This window comes from Tauraco erythrolophus, chromosome 27, assembly GCF_009769465.1.
Source record: "Tauraco erythrolophus isolate bTauEry1 chromosome 27, bTauEry1.pri, whole genome shotgun sequence".
Lineage (NCBI taxonomy): Eukaryota > Metazoa > Chordata > Aves > Musophagiformes > Musophagidae > Tauraco > Tauraco erythrolophus.
Window position 1 is genome coordinate 1,757,706 of NC_141491.1, and position 19,205 is coordinate 1,776,910.

Genomic DNA, 19,205 nt, shown 5'->3' on the forward strand with positions numbered 1-19,205 from the left:
ACCATCCGTGTTTGGTAAATATGTTCTTGCTTTAAGGAAGCAAACTTTCTGTGTTTGAAAACAACCTGGGAAATTTGTTTGTGCAACAAAAGGCGGTGGTGGAAGTAAAATCAGCTGTGCTGCCTGTCGGGAAGGGGGAAAACAGGAAGCCCTCAGGGGGGACTGTGTGCAACAGGTGAGATGAAAATCCAGCAGCACAGAAGCATCCAGGCCCTTCTGGGACAGCGTGGGCTGCTGGAAGTATTTGCATTGTTTTGCATTCGCTTTATCTCCTGCCTGTCCCAAAGAATAGAGGGTATCCTGTGCGTATAATGAAGTCTCCGAAGGTTTGAATACTTTTTTTTTCTCCTCTAACTAATCTTTTTTAATGCTTTACAGCCTCATGTTCTGTAATTGAATGCATTTTATTTAGAAAATAACGTTTAGTGCCACTTTGGATTTCCAATTATTCTTCAATCAGACTTTGAGGGTCTGATGTCTTTGTCGTTTCGATATGCACAAAAGATGGCAACATCAGAGCAGCCAGCAGCAAATTATTTCCACTGCTGATTACCAGGCTTGGGAGGAAAATATGCAGGGCCAAGTTTAGTTTCAGCATAAATCCATTGAATTAAAGTATTCCACCAGCAGCAAACTTGTCCCACGGCTTCCAAGGATGCTGGAAGAAACGAGAGCGACCGTAGCTGTTGGTGGAAACCACCACGGATGTGTCCTTGCTGCAGCTGCTGCTGTGAACAGCTCCGGGTTTTCCTACGTGACGTCTGGAGCCGATTTGTGCCAGTGCTGCCATCTACCCTCCACAGCCCCCACGCATGGCACCGCACCAGTCTCTGCCACGGGGTTTTTTTGGGTGTCAAAGGCTGCCGGCGCTGAGAAGGGTGGGAAGCCAAGAGCTGGGATAACTCCAGGACCCTCCTTCCAGCCAGGTGACGTGGCTCAGTCTGATCATCCCGGGGCCACGCGGAGTGTTTGCGGGCGCCGTTTGCCAGGTATGGGTAGGAAGCACCAGCCTGTCTGTCCCGGTGTCCGCAGGTTTCTCCAACCAGGGAACCAGGGGAGAGGCTCAGTGGCTGGAAAAGCCTCCAAAGAGTGGAAGCCGCAGCGATGCCAACCGTGTCTGACAGTGTTCCTGATGGACTTTAAGGTCCTTGGTGACACCTCCTGTTAGAGGAGGAAGAGACGAGTGCTGTACAACACTCAATGTGTCATAATAATGACAAATCTTCTTGTAACTTGTTGCAAAGGAGAAGTTACTCCCACTTTCTGGGTGTCCTTTGTACTTGGCGAGTACACAGCGGTTTGATCTGCATCTTGGAGACCTCTGGCATTAACGCTGGCCTGTGATGAAACAGGTAATTTATGGCGTGTGCCACACTGGCAGAAGTGGGGGTGTGTGGGAAGGAGGGAGGATCCGTGCAGGACCACGCGCTCCGAGGCTCAGCACTGCTGCAGCCGCACAGGGCTGGTGCTCCAGGCTCCATCCCTGCCACGGGAGCTGACCTCTTCCAGGAGCTGGAGGTGCTGCCTGAGGCTTTTCTGCAGGACTTGAAACCAATGATTTAACTTTTACAGGAGACCTGAACCTCGCTCTGAGCCCTCACCCCATATCCTGGGTAAACTGAGATAATCCACATGTGTTGTCTTAAGACTTCAATACAAACAGCATCTCAGTGTCCAGCCCCGCCGTGTCCGGGTGCAGGGTACCTGCTGCGCTGCAGTGGGAGCACACGCGATGCCTTCCGCGTGCAGCGAGTGAACGGCGTGTTTCAACAGCCCTTTGATTTGGTGTGGCCCCCAAAGCTTTGCTGTATTGTCTCCCAAGATGTTATTTTTGGTAATTGCCCTCCTCACCAGCGTGCCTGTGTGCGATAACGGGGCCGGTGTGCTACGGCTGCCATGGGACAGTGGTTTTCTTCTTTGGGGGAAAGGGCTTAAAGCTCATTTTCTTTCACAATTAGAGAGTTTGAGATGTACTTAGGAGGGTTCATTTCTCACACTGGTGGTCAGGTTCCTAAATTATGTTTTTGACAGCCATCTGTAATGATACACAAATGGGAAAGTGATGGAGTAGCAGAAAATTGACTGGCAAGGACAGCGTAATGTAGTTAGAGAGCAATACTTGCTAAAAAGCCATGGAGACTACGGCAGTGTTCCTGGAGCAAACGAGTAGTAGGACCATGGTCAGGCTGTGAAAACAGTAACGATACGACTGTGTGACCTTTAAAGCTACTTAGGGTATTCAAATGCTTTGCGTTTCCAAGACTCGATAAAATTGCCCAAACCAGTCATGCCTGTGACTTTCCTCCTCGGTTTCTGCAGTACATAAACAATTTGAAGAACCTTGAAATGGTTCGAAAAACAGGGAATCGAGGGTTGCTCACGTGCCTGCGTTGCAGCGTGCAGCGGAGAGCTGAGCAGGGTCTGGGCTGGCTGCACTGCATCCCCCCGAGACTGCCCCAAAGCTCACCCTCCCCTTGGGACAGAAAGGCAACGTCCCGTGGGATGTGGGCATCCGAGGGATGAGCCCCACGGTCCTCCTGGCTGGGCTGCCGCTCGCCTAGCCTGGCGATGCTCGCCCAGGAAAGCAGCAGAGGTGAGTGGGCATCGGAGGGGCTGGAGGGGCTGGAAGTCGTCGTGTTCCGCTCAGCCCGTTCTCCGGGCAAAGCTGCTGTCGAATAATAATGTCAGTCACACGCGAGGTGCAGGGCAGAGCCGAGGTTGGGCTATTGAAACGATACGTGCGTGTGCCAAGAAAACAAACAGAAAGGGCCAGTCAAAGCTTTTCAGTGTCATTGACACCCTCGGACGTGCCAGAGCCGGGAACAAAGCCCGCATTGTCGCGGAGCACAGCCTGCGAGTCTGTTCGGAGCGGGCAGATGCGGGGTTGCCCACCCTGCTGTGCCGCGGCCAGTTGGCCACGTGGGATCCCTTTCAAGGTGGGTGGCGAGACACGTCCTCCTGTGCAGCCCTGGCCTTTCTCCTGAGCAGGGAGGGTAAACAAAATGTGGCCTCCATGTCCCTGTGTGTGCCAGGGGTGGCAAGTGGCCAGGCGCTCGAGGGGAATGCTGTAAGGGCACGGATGGGGAGAAGCTGTGTGGCAGAGGGTGCTCCAGCTCTGCCCCCGTGATGGGCAGGAGCAGGGTGGCATCGGGACACTGGCCCCACACAAGATGCCCCAAGTGTTTTTGGACAAGTTGCTGCAGACCTTGTCTTCATAGAGTAATAGAATCGTGGAATGGTTTGGGTTGGAAGGGACCTCAAAGATCACCTAGTTCCAACCCCCCTGCCATGGGCAGGGACACCTTCCACTAGATCAGGCTGCTCAAAGCCTCATCCAACCTGGCCTTGAACACTTCCAGGGATGGAGCATCCACAGTTTCTCTGGCAACTTGTTCCAGTGCCTCACCACCCTCATTGTAAGAAATTTCTTCCTTAGATCTAATGGAAATCTCCCCTCTTTCAGTTTAAAGCCATTGCCCCTTGTCCTACCACTATATACCCTTGTCCAAAGCCCCTCTCCAGCTTTCTTGTAGCCCCTTTAGGTACTGGAAGACAGCTATAAGATCACCCCGGAGCCTTCTCTTCTCCAGACAGTGCCAAGCAGGCTCAGGAGGAAGGGCAGCCACGGTCTATCAAGGCAGCCGGGGATGGGGCACACGGCGATGCTCAGGCCGGGCTGCAGCCCTCGTGCTGTGTCCCATTACGCTGCTCTCGCCAGTGCTAGTCCTTCCTCTACAAACTGGGGATAATGTTTCATCTGCTTCTGGGAGCAGCTGTGGTCTATTATTTTGTGTGTACATGTGTTGCCCGTTCCAGCAGGGCTACAGCTCCTCTGAAAGCTCCCGGGCACGCCAGCAACGCAGGGAACGCGCTGCCGTTCGGGGGGCACCGGGTGTTGGTGACTGTCAGGTGCAGCCTCCACCCCTGGTGGGTTTGGCTGAGTTGCTCTGTCGTGGTACATGCAGCACCGAGGCAAGGCAAGGGTTAAGCAGAGGGGCCCACTGGAAAGAGGGAAATAACCCGTGTGGCTCCCGGGGGGAGCCGGGGGTCTCCTGCTCTGCTGCGGGCACTGGGCTCCAGCTGCCTCCCATGCACATGCTGCTCATTTTTCATACTGAACACAGCTGCCGCCAGCATCTCTTTCCTACCCCTGTTCCTGCCAGTTTTATGGGAAAAGAATAAAGAGGGGAAACAGATAACTGCAGAGGTTCATTTGCCAATTGTCAGGCTGCTGGTGCATCAGAAATAGAGTCATCGGTCTGCTTCCCCCGCCGCGCCGGGGCTGCGCAGGCATCTTTTCATTAGCAGCATCATTTATTCATGGCCCCCCCAAGCTGCTCTCTTTTTTTTTGGAAGAAGGGACCTGCTGATGCTCCCATTTTTTCCAGGGAGGCTTTGGCCTTGATTAGCTCGCTCCATGTGCGGGTGGGGTGGGAGAAGCTGCCTTTCCCGGAGACCTCAGCCTCTACCCAGGGTGAAGCCCTTCCTCTGCCGGCGGGCTGCGATCGATGGGATCAGCGAGGGCGGGCACAGGCAGTGGGGTCTGGCTGATGCCGCTGGCTGCCCCTCTTTCTTTAGCTTGGTAATTAGAAGCTCTCAGAGAGAGGGAAGAGAGGTCATGCATGGAGTGGGCCTATTAACCCTGTCCCTTGCCAGCTACCCTGCAGAGAAATGCCCTTGGAGCAGCTGCTCCGGCGCAGGCTTCCAGCAGGAAGGCAGCTGAGGGGAGGGAAGATCCCATTCCATCTCCACTGCCCTGCACACGGGTGGAGATTCGCCTCCCATGGGAGGTTTGCAGCTGAAAAACATAAAGGCAGGGACTAAATTTTGCCTAGAAATGTTGTTAGACTCATTTCTTTCATGCAGCAGCAAGAGCCACCGTGGTGGTGCCCCGTGTCCTGCCAGAAGCAGTTGTGTTTGGGCAGCAGACACAAAGCTGGTGGGTCTTATACCCACCAGTCCTTCTGGTGCATCCTCACAGATTTTTGGCATTCCCAGGTTGGCCCTTAACGAACTGATCTTCCATGAGTCTGTTCAACGCCGTCTACTTTTGGCCTCCTAGGACAACCAGTTGCGTGTTCCGATAGCTGGGAGGACCATCCTCCTCTTTTCCAGCCTCGCTAGAAACTGATGGCTACCAATTTTCAGGCGAGCCAGTTTATTTTGTGGTTTCAAAGTCCGTCCAACCCCATAGCTGTTCCTAGAGCCGGTCCGTAGGCAGGATCCCAGCAGTCTGCAGGATCCCCCTCGCAGTCTGGCGGGTCTGTCGCTGTACTGACGCCAGTGATATTTATGGAAATACATGCAGAAGTTCCTCGGGCTCTGATGGAGCAGAAATCGTTTCGTGGCATTATTTACCCAAAACGCCACCGTTTTGCGTGCCGTATCCAGACAGTGAGAAGCTGATGTCAAAGTAACTGTTTACAGCAGGAGCTGATATGGCTTCTAGGGACAAGTGACTTAGCATTGCAGCACTGGGAGCATTAATGCAGCAATTCCAAAGTTTATGTATAAGCTCTGAGCTTATATCACCTCTGCCTTTCGTCGAAGCGGTGCCATAGCCCCAGAGCTGCTCTTTGATTCCGTTTCTCCCATGCAGCAAAACAGCAGCCCAAGGAAAAGCAGGTAAAGATGAAAGCTAAACTCTTTGCCCAACCTTCTTTGGCTACAAAAACAGTTCCAGCTTTTATTTGGGATAATGGGAGGCCCTTGGTTAGTTTTCCCAGTTTCCCAGGGGCACTTCCAAGCCGCAGGCAGCGGCGTTTGCTCTGCGGTGTGCAAAGGGAGGGGGGAAGTGGGTGTTTAAAGTGGCGCTGAAAATGAAGTCATGTCCCGAAGGATGGGAATGTTGTGGGGAAGGTTTGATGGGTGAAAACCACCATGTTGTGACTCGTGACCCACCAAAACCCCTAATTGTGTGTTTCAAGTAAACCCCAGACGAGCGCTGTTTCTTTTGCCTCCGTCTTGGCAAGTTGCCTTTGGCTTGGAGGGCTCCATCACTCATCGTGCGGTTAGCTGGTCAGGAGTCACCCTAGTAGTTAGGAAAGGAATGTTAAAGGCCTGTTGTGTAAACCAACCGCTGTCTGAACAGACTTTGTTTTCAATGTAAAGCTGCTGCAGGGAATGATTTAACCTTCGTTTATTCTTTTTTTTTATTATTTCATTAAATAAGATTTATACAGGTACGGTATTGGAAAGGTCATCCATCCCCCGAGCTGTGGGAAGAGCTCTGCACATTCCTCCCTCGTCGCTTGCCTGCTTTACCCCTTGTTTTGGGGTGGGAAAGCACAAAGACGGGTTTTCTTGCCTTCCTGGAAAGTTAATTTATATCTGCATGGTACACACAGCCCCCTCAGCCCTCTTGCCCCCCGTTCCCACACTTAATGACTCCTCCACGCTCAGCAGCGTTTCAGCTGGAGCAACCAGGAGCCCCGTTGAACCACCATGTAGCCGTTCCCCATTCCCCAGGGCAACACATCCCAGCTGGGGGGTGGGGGGGGTGTTATTCCACATTAGGTGACATATCTGGTGACTGCAGCGAGGACCTGGGGTTTGGGCTCAGCTTCTCTGGTGACTCGCTCTGCGCTCTTTCTGCAGGCTGCTCCTCTGGTGTCTCTGAAACACGATGTTGAACGTTTTTCTTGTTTACTGACATGTTATGAGGCTGAACGAGGGTTTTTTTTGCAAAGGTGTTTCAGATCCCGTAGCAGCAAAGCACCGGTGATTTGACACACCAGCAGCAGGGTGCTTGCAGTCGTGCTCTGTTTATCCTGTCTGCTGTTCTGGCCATGCAGCTCCCAGCAGAGCATCTCCCAAGGGGCGTCCCTGGTCGCGTAGGGAAGACTTCTCCCAGGAGCGAAGGCTCGCAAGGCGAGGCAGCAGAGCTGGAAAGGATGTTTTGCAGCTTTCCTAGCAGCAACCCGTTCTCCAGGGCTTTCCTGAACCCAGAGAACAGATGGTTGGGCTGGAGGCTGGGATGCAAGGACAAGGGACTCTTGTTGACATTACCTTTACCAGATGAAAATGCATTTCATCATTAGCATGTAAATGCCACCAAGCACCCAGGAATTATCCATCTATGATCTCTTCATTAGAAGAGGCCTCTGATCAGGTTAATCTCACTTTCCCCATGTGGGAAGGAGGATGTTGAGCAGCTGTATCCACCGGCAAGTGAAGGCAGAGGGAATTTCTGAGACGGAAGGATGCTGCGAGCATCAGGTTTTGAGCGAGTCGGCGGTGATTGCTTTGGCTCTTGCACAGAAATGCCAGGGCTGACATAGTGGTGTTGATGGTAGTAATTGGGAGTAATGGGGCCATTCCTCTGCAGCAGGTGCCCGGGAACACGTGTGCAGTGGATGCGGGCCGAGCCCGCGTCTCCTGCGGAAAGGAGGGGAGCGGTGGGAGCTTCCAGCCTGGTGTGTTTTTTCAGCCTCTCGGTGGTCTGTTCTCCCTCTGGGGAAGCAGAAGCCAAAGCAGGCATGGGGGGAGGGTGGAGGAGATGTGTTTTAACAGCAAATATGGCCTCGTTATTTATCAATGCAGAGTAATTGAAGTAATTTCATGTCGTTTTTAAATGCAGCGCCTAGGGATCTAATCTATCTGTCTAATATTAATGGGTAATATTTGGTTGCCTCATTCATTCATTACCGTTTTCATTAAGACTCTAATCCCATTTAGGAGTCTGTTTGTCATTTTAAACTCTGCTGTTTTATCTTAGCCTGCCACAATCCTTTTTAACAACTTAACTGAATTCATGAGTTCTAGGCTAGCAGCTTGGGGGAAGGGGCCTCTGCTGTCTGGCATGTGGTTTTTATGGGGAGAGAGGAAAAACAGACGGCTGAAGGCAATTGCAAGCAGCAGGCACGGAGCTTTCCTGTGATACACACCACTGAGATGTAGGTCTTTCATAACAGATCTGGATGTCTGCGTTTCGTGGAGCTCCCTGCTCTGGCACAGGGAGAGCATTGACACCTGCTTTGAAGGCTCCACCATTTCCAAACCAGTGTAAGGAGCTGCATGGAGCAGGGCCGTCGTCAAGAAGTGCTCGGGGGGTGTTCCTAGACGGGCACTATCATTCCCTCTGAGGTATCCCTGCGTCCAGTCACTGTCACATCACCGGTGCTCCTTAACACCGGGGTCAGGGAGGTGCTGCAGAGATGCACATGGAAACGTTAACGCCCAGAACCGCTGTGCTGGGGCAAACTCTGAGCAGCGCAGTCTTTGATTCCAAGGTGGACCAAGCTGCATCGTCACGACTGGTACCCGCCAGCATGGCACCTGCCAGCATGACATCCACCAGCATAACACCCACCGGCATGGCACGTGTACCGGTGCTGCTGCTGCAACACCCTGCAGGAGACGGGGCCAGAGGGGCGGCTGTTTGCTGCAGGCAGCAGGAGGGGAGGTTTGTCCAGCCTCTTCCCACTGCCTGCCTGGTGCTGGGGCTTCTGTCCCCTCTCCTACCTGCTCCGGGTCCTCCCAGCCGGGTCCCTGCACCCTCAGGCTGCGGAGCACCCAGGGACCCCCAGCAGGGTCCCCGCGGCGCTGCCGGGCATCACCTGCAGCGCGGAGCGGGCAGCAGAGCTGGGCATCCCCTGCACTGCCAGGCATCCAAGTCTAATTAGAGTCCCGGGGAATGGGACCATTGTGCTGTTAATGACTCTCTGGCAACGTTCTGACTAAAACAGTAATTTTAATAAGCGCAGCACAACTGTAAGTGTTCGTTGAACACCTAATTACATTGGTTACGACTCCAAAATCATTCCGCATCCTATTTTTGCCACTTCCTTGCAAAATAGAGAGGGAAAGAAGCGCGCGCTTTATAATTATTCACCTTAATTAATTTTCTGAGCTTCTGTTAAAACTTTTAAATGGCTGCAGGGAGTGCGCCGAGTTACGTGGCAGTGAGGCAAAGCGCTGAACGCAGAGGCCGTGAACCGATGCGAGATGAAAGTTTACTGTGCCGGATTGATCCCCACCTGAGCCCAGAAATTTTGGAAAGCTGCTCCCCTTTTATCCTTATTAATGAGTTCCCCTGAGGCCTGGACTAATCAGTGCTGCAAAGGACAGTGCTGGTTGGCTGGGTGGCCGTGGCGGGGGGGATCTTGCCGAGCAGTGTGCCGTGCATCAGAAGATGATGCCAACGCTTCAAGAAGCCACTTCTGATGGCAGCAGTGATGTCCCCTGGCAGGGACGCTTGGACGTGCCATGCGGCCACTCCAAGCAGGTCAGCCCCTCGTCCTGGGCAAGCCCAGAGGGGCCTGCCAGGGGCAGCGGGGCTGTTGTGTCACCCCAGCCAGTGGCAGCAGCACGCAGAGCAGCCATGGAGCATCTCCCACCCAGATGGAGCTGCTCAGGATGCCTGGAAAGAGCCTGATTTCCAGAAACTCATTTGAACTTTTTTTTTGCAGTCAAGAACAAAAATACAGCTCCCCTGAGGCATGGTGGTTTTCCAGGGGAGGAAATGTGTGGATGTATTGCGACGTAACCTGGGTTTCGTGGTGGAGACCTTTAGCATCTCATTCCTTGTGATTAGTGTGTGCAAACATTCATCACGTTACCCTCTTTCCTTGTCAAGAAGGTAAGAGTTTCTGTGGGTCAGTCTTGCTGAGGATCCCGCGTTCCCGAGCCGCCGTGCGCGCCGCGGGTGCCGGGGACACCGCGCTCCCAGCCAGCCCCGCGCCAGGCAGGGGCGAGTGGGTGGTCAGCCTTGACCTCATTATTCCATCCATAAATTTTGCTGCGTTTGCTGTTTCCAGAAGCCAGTGTAAATGCTCCAGCCAGTGTTTTCATTTCTATGCTGGAGATTAAAGGGTTGCTCCTTGGTCTTGTACACACACAAGGCTCTCCCGCTGGCCCGCTCTCCGGCAGCAGAGGAGGAGCTGCCAGGCTGAGCAGACGGAGCCTTCGGCCCGTGTTCGGGATGAAACCTCACTCCTCCTCCTCCAGGTTCGCACGCCGCCACGCGGCTCCCGGGAGCAGGGATGGGATCTGTGCCTGGCGCTTTGTTATTCCAACAGATCTCGCTCAGATGTTTCATACTGATGCGATGATTAACTCGAGTCGTGGTAAACCACGGGAAGGTGTTTGTTTGCAGGAGCCTCTGTGCCAGAACACGAGTTCGCTCCGAGCCCGAGTCCTGCCAGCTGCTGCTGGGTTGGATGGAGGAAACTGGCGTGGGGATGATTTTACAGCTTGATCAAGCTTTACTGTGGGGCATTTGCTGTTTTTTCACTTTCCTGCTTCCCAAAGGAGGCTGCCCTGACTCTCCTCACCTCCAGCAGGATCTTGGTGCTGTGCATGGAGGGCAGGTGGGACCAAGGAGGCAGCTGTGCTGGGGAAGGTCCGATCGCTCGCTGGGAAAGCTGCCCGGTCTCCTGTGCTCCGACACAGCCCGGCCTCGTGCGACGCTGAGGAGGTTCTTGCAGCAGTAAAGCCAAACTCACGGAAAAGGTGGCTTGGACCAGAGTTTAAGGGACGTTCTCCGCATGCATCTGCAGCGCTGTAATGAAATAATCCCTTTGTAGTCATGGAAACGTTGTCTCCGTGTCCTCTCCCACTCGCTGCTTTTCTGCCAAAAGTTACAGGCGTTGATTTGGTTCTGACAGCCCCTGGGTAGCTCGGATAATCCTTTCTGTGCCGAGCGGCGTGGGAGAGCAGAGCTGGTCCCCCGGTAGCTGCTGTACCTGTCAGAGCTCCCCATCATCGCTCCTCGCCTGGTGCTACCTTCATCTCTTACAGGGACTCGTGCCTTTGTCCCCGCTGGAGCTCAGCAGCACTTTGGGGATGCTCCTCAACGTTTTTCAGTTCAAAAGTTTCCCCTTTGCCACCTTTGCCGTGTCCCAGCTGCCATCCCACGCCATGCACTGGCTGCATCCCGCGCACTGCCGGGTCTGCCACGCTCACCGCTGGCATCAGCCTCGGCGTGTCCCAGATCTCCGCTGGCTCTGCTCGGGTCCAGGACAAGTCAGGTCCAGGTGGGGCTTTTCCCACAGCGTGGGGTGGATGGGACCTGCAGGTCCTCGGCAGAAATGGTGTCACAGGAGGACTCCAGATCTCCTGTGTGAAGATGCAGGGAGGAGAAACAGTAGGAAGAAGAGTCTGTCAAACTTTTTACCAGAGAAAGTTTGACTTTATTTTCCCCAACTCTGTCTTCTTGACACGTTAACAGCTGGAACTGATGAATCCTCCTTGCTCCTTCCCACACTTTTTCATGTCTCCTGCAGCAGCACAAAGGGGTGTTTTCTCATGAATGAAGGGAAGAATAAAACCTCGTTGGAAAGTTCATCAACTTTGGGCTCCTGCTCACTGAGTGATAGATAGCTTTAATTACATTGAACTAGTTGGCATCTCTACTACACTCCCCAAAGTCATTAAAAATAGATTTTCTGTTTGAACTCCAGCCCCTCGAGAGGTCTGCAGACAGCGTGCTGCAGTGGTGGGACACCCGGGGAGGTCAGAGGCCTGGGTGGTAGCAGCCATAGCCTATGGAAAATTTGCTTTGTTTGTTTATTTTATGTATGTATTTATTTATTTGAAACTGGATTCTCACATTTATTTTATTTTCTCTGGGGGCTGGCAGAGTTTGAGTTCATGTGCTTTGGAGAGGCTGTATTGATTTTTTTGTTTAATTTTTTTTTTTTTTTTTTTGCTGATGTTATGGGTCAGGCAGTCAAGGAAAGCAGTAATGAGAGTTTATTGTTTAATTATTGAGAAGCAGGTTCATACATAGGGAACTGAAGAGCTCAGCAGCAGAGTTTGGGCATGGACAGAAGGAAGAGAGGTAGTGACTGGGCTGGAGGGAGGAGGGCTCTGCCCTCAGGAGGAAAGAAATTCCCCAGGAGTGTTGGTTTCTTGGCTGTTGTCCTTCATGCAGATGCTCCTCGTCTCTGCTGAATTGCTTTATCGCTGACCTGGAGTGCCCATCACCTTTTCTTATCCCCGGAATGACTTTGCTGCCTTCTTCAGCAGAGCTCCGGCCTCGCGGGTGTCTCCGCAGGGGAGCAGCGGTCCATCTCGCGGGCGAGGGGGTGCAGGACGTGAGGCTGCGCTCGCAAAATTCCTGCGAGCCTCCGCGTGGCTTCAGACCTCGTGTTTCTGGTAGCCGGAGCAGAAGTCTCAAGGCAGGCATCCAAAATGGGCATCTGCTCAGGCGTCGCTGCGAGGTCTGCCGGTGCCCCGGGCCGGGGCTCTGCTCTCGGGGTGCCCCAGGACCTGGTGCTCTGCGGATGAGTTCATCAGCTCAGGCAACAGCTTTCCCGGGCTTATTCTGGGGTGGGGAATAGACTCCTGAAGTGGTGATAGACCTTCTCAGATGTTTGCTCTGAGTGCCAGGAGCATTCCTCTGACCTATCTTCTCAAGTGTAAACAAAGAGAAGTATTTGCATTTAAAATCTAAATACTGAAAACCAAAGCCCTTTCCAAATAAACCCTTCTGCCGGCATAGAGCCACCCCAGGGGCTGGCGAGGGTGAGAGAGCAAATAGACCAGGCTGTGACAGATGGGAGTCATGTTGGTTATGCATAGCTGCGAGGTGCTGGTGCCTGCTGGGACGGGGACACCACGAGTGCCCGTGGCCACCGGAGCGGGGCTGGGCAGGCGGCACCCAGTGGGGGCCACGATCTGGGGCTGCTTTCCCGCAGAGCCACCTGCAGCTGTAAAATCTGCCCAGACAGATCCTGGGAAGCCCCGTTCCCCCTTTGCTGCGGAGCTGAGCTGCCGGCGTGGGCAGGGACTCACGGGGGGAAATTGCTGGACACCTCCTTTGAGGCCGAGCAGGATCTGGTCCCGTTGTCAGGAAGATGGACATGACACTGGAGCACGGGGACGCGGGTGGCTGGGCATGTGACGGCGACTGAGACTATCCGCGATCCCGCTGCTGTCGTCCCTGTTATCTTTCCTTCTGGTTTTCCCATCAGTGCTTTTCTGTCTCATTTTCTTACTGTTTCCTTCCTATTCAGCTGTTTCTTTGCCTCCACCCTCCCTTTTTTCTATTGCTTTATGGCAGTCCGGGGCTGAAGGGGACATGGGGGAAGTTGATGGACTCGAGAGCCTGCTGTTCCCCTCCCCGATCCGTGGTGGTTTTCCTTCCACCTGCAGGCATTGGTGTTCCTCATCTTCTCTCCCCAGCACGGTGGTTCACATGCACAAATGCTTTGTTCTCGTAACGATAATTAGGCTGGCAGAGAACAGTTTAAAAATACTTAAAAGCCAAGAGAGTGTTTCCAGCCTGATGTCAGGAAGAGTAAGAGCATCTGAGCTTTACTTCTGTACTGTCTCTGAAGGAAATAATAGCTTTCAGTCTTCTGTGTTCGTGACAGGTGTGGGATAACATATGGATATATCCTGCCCTTAATGGGATTTCTCTTGTTTTTCCATTAAAATGGAACATATTCTTTAGAGCGTGGGAATATTTTTGATATTTGGATTGTGGATAGTAAGGGTGGTCGATTATACGTTAGTGCTGGGCAAGTACTGCAAAATTCCCAACCTTTTTCATGCGTGCAAGTATTTAAATGCCTTCTGTTCATAACCTTTTTGGACTTCTTCATTTGAACATTTACTTGGGTATTGGAGCAGGGATCCATTGGGCTTGGTGGCACTCAGTGCCCCAGCTCAGGTGGTGCCAGCCCAGCCACGAGCCTTGGCCAGGTCTGCTTTGGCCACCGAAGGCTGGATGCTGCCAAGAGGAGAAGGGGTGAAGTTCTCTGCCCTGCCTTTGCAGGCATTGCAAAGAAAGGATCAGATGGTCCCATTTGGGCTAGAAACCTGCGACTCTAGGCATTGTTCAAAATTTCTGCGTAATTTTTAAAGAATTAGCACGTGCAGAAGCCACAGCTTCTGAGCAGAAAAAGAACCCAAATGCCTAACATGAAATCATCTGTAACGAACTGTTATTCATATAATTCAAATCCTCTGTTATTTATAGAGCGCTGCGAGAGCATCCAGCTCCTCACAAACACAAAACAAGCCCTGAGCTGCATATAAATCACAGGGACGGATCCTGTCAAGCCTCACGTCGTGGGTAAGAGCCGGGGGATCAGCAATGCCCGATGATTTCGGGGCTGTTCTGACCTCCGGGGTGGGTGACAACCATCCCACCTACACAGCTCAACGTGCTGGGCAGGTTTTAGGGGAAACCCAGTGAGGTTCCTCACCACGTCCTGCAGCGGCTGGTGGCTCCCATGGGAGCTACTCAGAGCCACCGTGGCTCCGTAAGCTCCTCGTTTGGTTTGAAAAATGCACGGTTTGGTCCTAGGCTGCCATCCAGGAGCAGCGCAGTGTCTGCAACTCTGGTCTGCGCTGGGAAATTTCAGCTCATCACCGGTGATGGGGCGGGCACAGGCACGGCTGCAGTGCCGTGGCTGCAGGTCCCTGCCCGAGCCATGACTCAGCCCAGGGAGGCTGTGCCCGCCGCCAGGTTGGGAGGCTGCTCCTGCACTACCGAGGTCTGTAACGTGCTTTGAGATCCTTAGAGGGAAGAAGCAAAGTGGGTAAACACGTGTCATGTGCAGCCACCCAACGTGCAGACGAGACCTCGGGACAGCACCCCAGGCATCTTTGGCAGCCAAGAATCAAACCCAAGCCCTTTCTTTACACCTCGGTGCTGTTCCATCACCCTGCATTTCTCTCTTCTGTTAAAGCTCTTTTTTTCAGCTGCTTTGCTCTTAGCATCCCCCGAGCTGAGCCCTGCGCCCACCCCACGGGCTTCATCCCGTCGAAAACACCACCCAGCCCCGCGCACCCACGCGCAATTTCTGTTTCAGGAAAAGCTGTTAAGTAGGGCCGAGGAAACAAGGAGAATAGCAGCCCTGTTGGTGTCGGGTTTGGAGAGGAACTGGGTTCTCACTGTGTCAACAGCACTTGGCGTGAGAGCGGCCGTTGTTCGGCGAGACACTGCTCCTTTCACCCCGCGCCCCAGCTGCCGCGAGCCGGCCGCTGCTCTGACGGACAGGGCGAGTGCCGTGCCGACAGTTGTTTTAATTTTCAGGCCAGTGGGGCCCCGGGATAATAATTATTTACAGTCTTTGAGAAGAGAAATGTAAATATGTTGAAGAGGGACCGGCACGGGCAGGGCCAGTGCAGGAGCACCACGCTGCGGCGGCGGGGCGGGAGATGCGAATGTAGCGTGTCCGGTGGAGGTGGCAAGGGATGGGTCAGAAAGATTAGAGTGGAATTTTGTTGTTGGAGTCATGCAGTGACCCGTGGTTAAAGCTTGGTGTCATTTTGGAGCCTTTGGGGTTTTTGGCGGTGATAAAGGGGTCGGGACCGTGCTACGCCGCAGCATCGCGTGGGCGATAAGTGCGAGAGGGGGTTTGCAGCAGTGGCCTGCATTGGTGTTCCCTCCTGCCAGTCTCTCTCTCTCCTGCTCTGGCATCTCTGGCATGGGAGAGATGCGGAGATCATGGCCGAGAAAGGGCTTAGGGTGGCCAAAGAGGAGCAAGTACTGAAATACCCACGTAGGCTGCTGTCAACCCACAAAATCCCAGTGAATTTTATTCCCTGCCAGCTTTCCTCCCTGGAGCAGCTTGCCCTGCAGCAATCGTAAGACAGCAGACTGTAAATCAGGGAGGAGGGGACGCAGCTTTTGCCCCGGAGCGTCTCTGGGCAGGGAGGTCCGGACGGTTCCTGGCGCCGGGCGCCAGCCGGGCTCTCGGCTGCGGCTCCACTGTGCCCCTGATTCATGGCATGGCTGCACCCGAGGGATGGAGTGACTCCATGACTCGATCCTCAATATTTCCTCTTCTCGGCTGACTTCTGTGTGGGCATCGAAACAAATTCATTTGCAAATCTCTGTTGTGTTACTGGCGAAGCGGGACCTGGAGCTGCTCTCGTTTCGCTCGCCGGCTGGGCAGAGAGGAGCCCTGAGCCCGTCTGTTCGCTTCCTTTGCAGGTGTCCCGGGTGCCCGTGGAGTCCTGCGAGCAGTACACGACCTGCGGGGAGTGCCTGAGCTCTGGAGACCCCCACTGCGGCTGGTGCACGCTCCACCACATGTAAGTCCAGCCTTGGCCCTTTCGTTTGAGCTGCTGGTGATGATGGTAAAAGCAGCTTTCAAAGCCGCCGAGCACCTCCGGCGCAATCTTTGCAAAAGCAAATGAGGTTGAAGTTCCTTAAATCCACTCTTCCCTTCCCTGGACGTTCCCTGCGTGTCAGTGCAAATGCCATTGGAAATCCCTGAGCTCCAGCAAAGGGGTAAAAGAAAACAAATTCCTGCTTTAGGAGCGGTGGGTCGCACACCGCATGGAGATGGTGCATGGACATGACGGGCAAGCGGAATTTAAACTGGTGGGAACGAAGATCTTGTGTATTGCACACTCCTGCTTGCCCAACTGCAAGTCTCAATTAATGGGGAATTTTTAAAGGCAATAGTAGACTTGATTATACGAGCGGGATGTCGCTTTCAGAGAGGAGCAGAGAGAGCACCCAGCCCTATTAAATGGATCAGGAAGAGATATTTAAATTCTGCAAGGAAAGGTCGGAGGGTCTCTGCTCCAGCCGTCGCTGATGGAGCAGAGCTGGCAGTGCTGGGCTCAGAGCTGGCAGGCACAGAGGGCTGGGGGCTGGGGGTTTGCAGGGGAGCTCCAGGAACGGCTCTCTGCATTCAGGAGGTGTCCGTGTCCTTCCTTTCTCTCCCGTGCCATAATAATGATCACTTCCTAAGGCGGAAGCGGGACCACCGGGCAGAGGCAGATCGGGGGAGGAGAGAGAAGCCTGGAGGAGGCTGGAGGAGAGGAATAGAAATCCCTCCGGCCCTGTGCCAGCTTGCAGAGCAGCCCCGTTAAATGCATGGAAATGATGGAAATCGGGGAGGGGGGCGGGAGGCAGAGTTCAGGGACCCGCACAGCAGCTCTTGGCCACTTGCCTGAGGAGCAGGTGCTGGAGGGGGAGCGGGGAACGGCAGGCTCCTCCGTAAATCCGGCCTGGATTCGGGGCCTGGGGGCTTTGGGGGGCACGCTGGCTCTCGGTGGCTCGCTTGGTTTGCAGAGTTGTTGCCACACTGGGGAGATGCAGGAGAACCACGGCCCCGAGCATCCCGCAGGCTCCACGCGGGCATGGGCTGGGGGCAGCGGCAGAGCAGCCCCCACCAGCAGCATGGCAACGTGTGGCACCGGCACCCTGGGCATTTTTTATTTTATTTTATTTTATTTTTTTAGCTTTTTTCCTTTCCAACGAGCCTGTCCAGCCCTACAGCTAAACCACCATATGTGCGGTTGTGTCCGAAAGTCTTTACTGTCACAGCGGCTTTGGCAGAAGGGATTTCCATCCCTGGTGATTCCCATCCCTTTGGCGCTTCCCTCGGGACAGGGACCCGATGGGGACAAAAGCCACCGCTGCCTTTGGATAGTGAGGGGACAAGGAGGCAAGGAAAGGCCTGAGCTGCAGGTCTGCAGGTGCTGCCATGAACCAGCGCAGAGGTATGGGAGCACCCGCTCCCGGGCACAGTGGCCATGCGGTGCCCGGCGGTGCCACGCTGCGCGGCGGGAGGGGACGGCAGCAGCACGGGTCCATAGGTGCGTGCGTTGGGTGTTGCTCCTTGGGCTCCTGCAGCAGCTCCTCTGCAAGGATGGCCGAGCGTGTTCCTAATGCTAATGAACTGAATCTTCATAAGCCACCTGGGAAGCAGGTAAAGGTTGTTATCTTCATTTTGCAGAAAGAAAACCCTCAATGTCAAGAGGGGAGAAAAGTGTCGTTCCCTCTGCCCTTTTGGCCGTGACATTTCGGCATTAACCTATTCCCAACAAGAGTTTCTTCCCTGATGGTATTTCTCAACCCTTCCTTCGAGCATCTGCGCTTTCCTGGCCTGCTTGGAGCGATGATCAATTTTAGCTTCTATCTTAAGCTGTAAATAATTAAGTTTATCGTGCTGTTCCTGAAGCCTCTGTCATATTTGTCTGGAGGCCCCAAGTGCTGGACTGTTTGTATTTGATTTGTCATCTCCCTCCTCTGATTCTCCCGTGTCCCCTCTGCCGGATGGACCAGCTGCTCCTTTGCCCGGCGGAAGGGTGGCAGGTCGGGGTGTGATGCTCGTGCTGCATTTTCCGAGGTCTGGTAAAAAGGGTGAGAGGCAGAAGAGGAGACAGTTGTGTCCTTGAAAAGCTCAGGAGAGCGGCTGTGGTGAACACCAGCACTGAGTCTGCTGGGGATTGAAATCCAGTTGTTTCTCCCCATGGATTCGGGGTCTGTGTCCATCCTTCTGCAGAGCTCCTCTGCTCACCCTGGGAGCCTGGAGCAGCAGCGCGATGCTGAGCAGCCCGTCCCTGCCCAGCACCTCCGCTGTGTCCCCCGGCCGGGGCTTTGCTTGCCGTGCAAGTTCTTCCTCTCCATGTGAGAGAAGGATCTTCTGCTCCTCATCTTCTACAAACAGTGCTCTTCGGGGGCAAGCAGAGGCCTCAAGGAGATTGTTCGAGTCTCTTCAGTCCAGCGGGATTTGAAACCCGCAAGACTTCCATGTGCTGCTCTCTGCGAGCGTGTTGTCTACAGCCCTATTTATCTCTGTTAGGGCTGTTGCCATAAATAGTATGATAAAAAAGAGCCATTCCAGCAAGTCAATGAGATAAAGGCTCCAGTCAAGAGCTCACTTTAAAGCTATCTTACAGATTCACTTAAACCTCAATAATTCTTCTTTTGGCAGCGTTCATATTTAGCTCCATTATACTCCGAAAAAAGAGGGAAAAAGACCCAAGAGGGTGAGGAGAGCAGCAGCAGTGTTTGCTGGGGATCACGCGGGAGGTTTCGAAAGAGAAAGTGTAAACTCTGCTTTTCTTAATGAAAAGCAAACGGCCCCGCAGGGAGGATGCACGTCCCCCGTTCCGGCGCGGGAAGCCCCGGTTCTGCTGGGTGGAGGTAGATGGGCTCGGCAAAATCCAGCCTCTGCGAGGGCAGGAGGGTCCCTGCTGGCATGTGTGTGTCTGGGAGCACCCGAGAGCCGCTCCGCCGGGAACTGGGAAAACGAGCAGCTTGGCAGCGGCACCTTGTTAATTCGAGTGACACATACGCTCGAGTCGCTGTCAGAGGGGAACTCGCTGGTGGCACGTGGGGCTGGTGACAGCATCTCGATCCCCTGACCTTTGAAACGGGGTCCGAGATCAGCAAGGAGTGAAAAGTGATGAAGTTGGCTGATGGCTTGTCAACACCATTAACACCCAAAGGCCAATATGTCATCTGTGCCCGGGGAGGGGGGGTTGAGAGAAAAGGATTTTCCCCA

General features: G+C 53.9%; 1 protein-coding gene across 1 annotated transcript in view; it reads left to right on the forward strand.

Annotated features, from left to right (window-relative positions):
- PLXNA2 (plexin A2) overlaps positions 1-19,205 on the forward strand; it is a 145,565-nt gene that overhangs the window by 64,318 nt on the left and 62,042 nt on the right. The window contains exon 4 of the mRNA XM_086627423.1: positions 15,893-15,993. Within this exon, the coding sequence (XP_086483549.1) occupies positions 15,893-15,993 (101 nt within the window). The remainder of the gene's footprint in view (positions 1-15,892; positions 15,994-19,205) is intronic.